The sequence below is a fragment of the Odontomachus brunneus genome, unplaced genomic scaffold, assembly GCF_010583005.1.
Source record: "Odontomachus brunneus isolate Ranch 3 - 2012 unplaced genomic scaffold, Obru_v1 Obru_scaffold_040, whole genome shotgun sequence".
NCBI classification, from domain to species: domain Eukaryota; kingdom Metazoa; phylum Arthropoda; class Insecta; order Hymenoptera; family Formicidae; genus Odontomachus; species Odontomachus brunneus.
Genome location: NW_022639490.1, coordinates 2,002,284 through 2,006,571, shown reverse-complemented (window position 1 = coordinate 2,006,571; position 4,288 = coordinate 2,002,284). Strand labels below are relative to the sequence as shown.

General features: G+C 47.4%; 1 protein-coding gene across 1 annotated transcript; it reads left to right on the top strand.

Annotated features, from left to right (window-relative positions):
• Nucleotides 1-3,419: 3,419 nt before the first annotated feature.
• LOC116844319 lies at nt 3,420-3,863 on the top strand. Its single transcript, XM_032815716.1, has one exon. The coding sequence runs from the start codon at nt 3,420-3,422 to the stop codon at nt 3,861-3,863; it is 444 nt and encodes a 147-aa protein (XP_032671607.1).
• Nucleotides 3,864-4,288: the final 425 nt, after the last annotated feature.

The window sequence follows — 4,288 nt, the reverse complement described above, 5'->3', positions numbered from 1 at the left end:
AAATCCATTATTTTTCCATGAAATTGAAGGCTTTATTTAGCATAGTTAGAATGATCCAATTTAAGTCAAATATGCATCATTTTGTTCGATAACTTGTTGCCATTTTGAAAGTAATTCCATTATGCCTCTCTCATAGAAACCCTTGTCCCTATTGACAAAAAACTGGGACAGTCGATTTTCACAAGCTTCTCTTGAGGCGAATTTTTCACCAGCAAAATCATTCGCCATAGACAGGAACAGGTGGTAATAACTTGGTGCCAGGTCCGGACTATAAGGTGGATGCATAAGAACCTCCCAACCAAGCTCCCGGAGCTTCTGGCGAGTCACTATCGATGTGTGTGGCCTGGCGTTGTCCTGATGGAACACAATTCCTCTCCTATTGGCCAAAGCTGGCCGCTTCTGGGCGATTGATTCCTTCAGACGGTCCAATTGTTGACAGTACAGGTCCGAATTAAGAGTTTGGCCGTAGGGGAGCAGCTCATAGTGGATGATTCCCTGCCAATCCCACCAAACACACAGCAAAGCCTTCCTGACCGTCAATCCTGGCTTGGCCACCGTTTGCGCCGGCTCACCGCGTTTCGACCACGACCGTTTTCGCTTGACGTTGTCGTAAGTGACCCACTTTTCATCACCAGTCACCATCCGCTGCAGAAATGGGTCGATTTTGTTGCGATTCAGCAGCGATTCGCAGATGGAAATTCGGTCCATGAGGTTTTTTTGCGTTAACTCGTGTGGCACCCATACATCGAGCTTCTTTTTGTATCCAGCCTTATTCAAATGGTTCCAAACGGTTTTTTGTGCAATATTTAGCTCCTGGGCAATCGAAACAGTGCTTACATGACGGTCGGACTCGACGATTTCCATTATTTTATCGACATTTTCGACAATTGGCCTCCCAGAGCGTGGTGCATCTTTGACATCAAAATTACCAGAACGGAATCGACGAAACCAAAATTGCGCGTGATTGGCTGTTACAGTATCAGGACCATAAACACTATTCACATTTTCAGCCGCCTGGCTTGCGTTTCCGCCTTTATCGAAGAAAAATTGTAAAATATGGCGTATTTTCTCTTTGTTGGTGTCCATCTTTGACGCGCACTCAAACAATACTGAGTCAAACAATCACAAAACTGTCTGAGAAGTTTTTTTAGTACAAAATCTTATCTTTCTAACGCCATCTAGCGTAAACCGATCGCACTTATACAACGCGAGATACACATTACTAAAGCCATCTATTGGAAAAATAATGGATTTCTTTCGGGAGCGGTGTACTTGGACACGGTGCATTTGGACACAGCCAATCACAGCACCGTGTGATTAGAGACATTTGTAGGGTCCCTTGGAACAGCGACTTGTGATTGGACTGTGTCCAATTGCCCCGTGTCCAACTGATATACATCCATTTCTTTTTACTACACCTTATATGTTAAAAGAATATATGTTAAAAGAACACATTTCAGGTATGTTCACCTAGTTCGTAGATTAACATGGAAAACTCACAAATAGAAAAAAAGGATGTAGGTAACTATAAACTAAGAAAGATGTATTGGCTAATTTATATAAATCAATCATCATGCCGATGTGGACATATGGAATACAACTGTAAGAATCAACCCCCATTTCTAATATAGAAATCTTAGAAAGATTTCAATCTAAGATAATTCGAATTATGACAAATGCACTTTGGTTTGTCACTAATGAAATCTTACAACGAAACCTGGAAATCGCCTCCGTCAAAGACACGATTAAAACCTATGCTGCGAGGTATGCACTTAGACTAAGACTTAATAGTATATAGACTAAATTCTCATCCCAACCAACTTGCCTCCAAGCTACTCCCAGAAAAAACAAACGGAGATTAAAGAGATTTAAATCATTAGATTCTTCCAGTAAAATTGAATAATATCCCTAACGAAAACATTATACTTCTGTAATTATAATCAATCTTACATCTAAAAATTGTTATTGTAAAGGCATATTCCATTGGGTTTATTCTAGCATATTACTTTTATCTATTATAAGTTTTATTTATTGTCTTAATGATAGATTGTAAATACACTGGGAGTTAATGAAAAAAAGAAAGTAATATGTATGTTAAATATAATCGTTTGTATACTTGTTAATGGTTAGATGTATTAAAATAACACACGTTCAGTGTGTTATAAAGGTTCCGGTGATTGGTGGTGGATGTCCACGCGGACTTTGGAGTCGGGATGGATGTTAGTACCTGGCGGAGTAATATGGCGTTGGCTCCTATGCTCGCCAGACGCCGTGAAACGCCATGCTCACTGTGGAAGAACCGCTCCTCCCGGTTTCCTGTATCTGCGTGGAATTTGAAGTCACTGATCGTGTCTTTATTGGCTGTTTCAATAATGGCTCGCGGTACACCGCCGCAACCGGACACGTCAGGTGGCGAAAAGAGGAACGCCCACCAGATATGGTAAGTACCGGTGAATAACCCTACGGGGAAATAAGCCGGCGCGTACCAATGATGAGAAGAGTTCTAGAGGATGCGGGGGATACCTGTGGGAAGGATGCACCGCAAATCACGCATCCGAGGAAGGAAACTCTTCTGGGGCGAGTGGATACCGCCCCACTTGGGGAGACGGAGTGCTTGCAGAGGAAACTGATTCAGCTGAGGAATGAGAATACACTCCTCAAGGGCCAGGTTAACGACCTGTGTAGACAAACAAAGGAGGGCTCTTCTCGAAATCCGAAACGAGAGGAAAACAGGCCATCTCCTCCAAATCCCCGGAAGGAACACAAGGGGGGAAAGAAGAGGAGAGTGACGATCCTATCGTCCGCCTCTTCGGAGAACGATGAAGAAGGGATGGATTGGGTAAACAGAGATTTCTCCCCCATGCCATCTGTAAAAGCCGGGATTCAAGCTCGTAAAGAGGCCGCGGAGGACATCGCCGCAGGTACCTTGCCGACAGCAATGAGACTTCCAGTAAGGGACCTATCGATCCCGGTCAGGGGGAGCGGCCGGCCGCCTAGCCATCGGGGAAGGCTCCTTCGGTAGAACCACCGGCATCGGCCGGAAAGCCGCGAAACGGCAAAGAAGATGGTCCTACCCCCTGGACCGCCAACACCAGTGGCCGGGGGAGACAGGGAGCATAGAGATCTTGGTAGAGTCTCTGATCCTTAGGATCGCGGCCGGCCTTAGTCTGGAACTTTCACAACCCCGGTCCTCCCCTTCTTCCTCTATTCCCTCTAGGAAGAAAAGTAAGAAGAAAAAAAGGAAGAAGAGGAAAAAGGACTCCCCACCTGTCCAGGTTAAGAAGGGCGCGGACGAAAAGAAACAGCCTGACTCCAAGACAGGCAATGAGGGGAGAGAGAAGGGAAAGATGGCCAGCCCTAAGACCGCTCGCACAGCCGCAATCACGATAATCTGCCCCAAGGGCAAGTAAGCGGAAGTGATGTGGCTGGCGATGGAGAAAATCAACCCCGGGGAATTCAGGATCGGGGAAAAGAGGTCCAGGGCCACCGTCACAGGAGCCCTGGTACTGGAGATTCCTGGTCTCGAAGGCCATTCGAAGGCGGATGCTCTAGCTGCCAAAATGTCCGTTCTCTTAAAGGGAGGTCGTGCGTGTGGCGCGTTCCGTGAAGAGGATGGATCTGCGGGTCCGCGATCTGGACGCCACGGTCACCGCAAAGGACGTGATCCCTGGGGGAATTGCGGGCTGGATTGCGGACCGGAAGCAATCAAGGTCGGGTCAATCAAACACGCTCCAAATGAGACGGGAACACTGTGGCCACACTGCCTCCTGACAGTGGCGCAAAAGATCACGGGCGGAAGCCGCCTCAAAGTGGGCTGGTCCTCCGTCTGCGTAGAGGCCATCACGCAGCGTCCATTACAGTGATATTGTTGCCTGGGGTGGGGGCACGTGAGGGTTACATGAGGGAACGTGGACCGTAGCGGACTATGCTAACGCTACGGATCTATAGGCCACAGGGCTGCCGACTACAGGACAGAGGCCAGCTGCATTCTGTGCAGATAAGCCAAAAAGCTATGTAATCATTAAATGGGGAGCGCCACTTGCGCGGCGGTAAAAAAAGCGAACCGTTGAAAGACGGAGTCAGCCATCCCGCACGCTCCCCAACCGAAGGAAAAGGGAAAAAAGCCCCCCCTCCAAGGAAGGGGGAGACTTCACAAGAGCCCACTAAACTCAAGACTGTGCCCAAGGGTACGAAGAGAAGGTCCCTCCTCCACAAAAGACAAGAGGGCCACAAAGCCCAGATCCGAAGCATCCACTAATTTGCCTAAGGAGGTTGCGCATGACGAGAG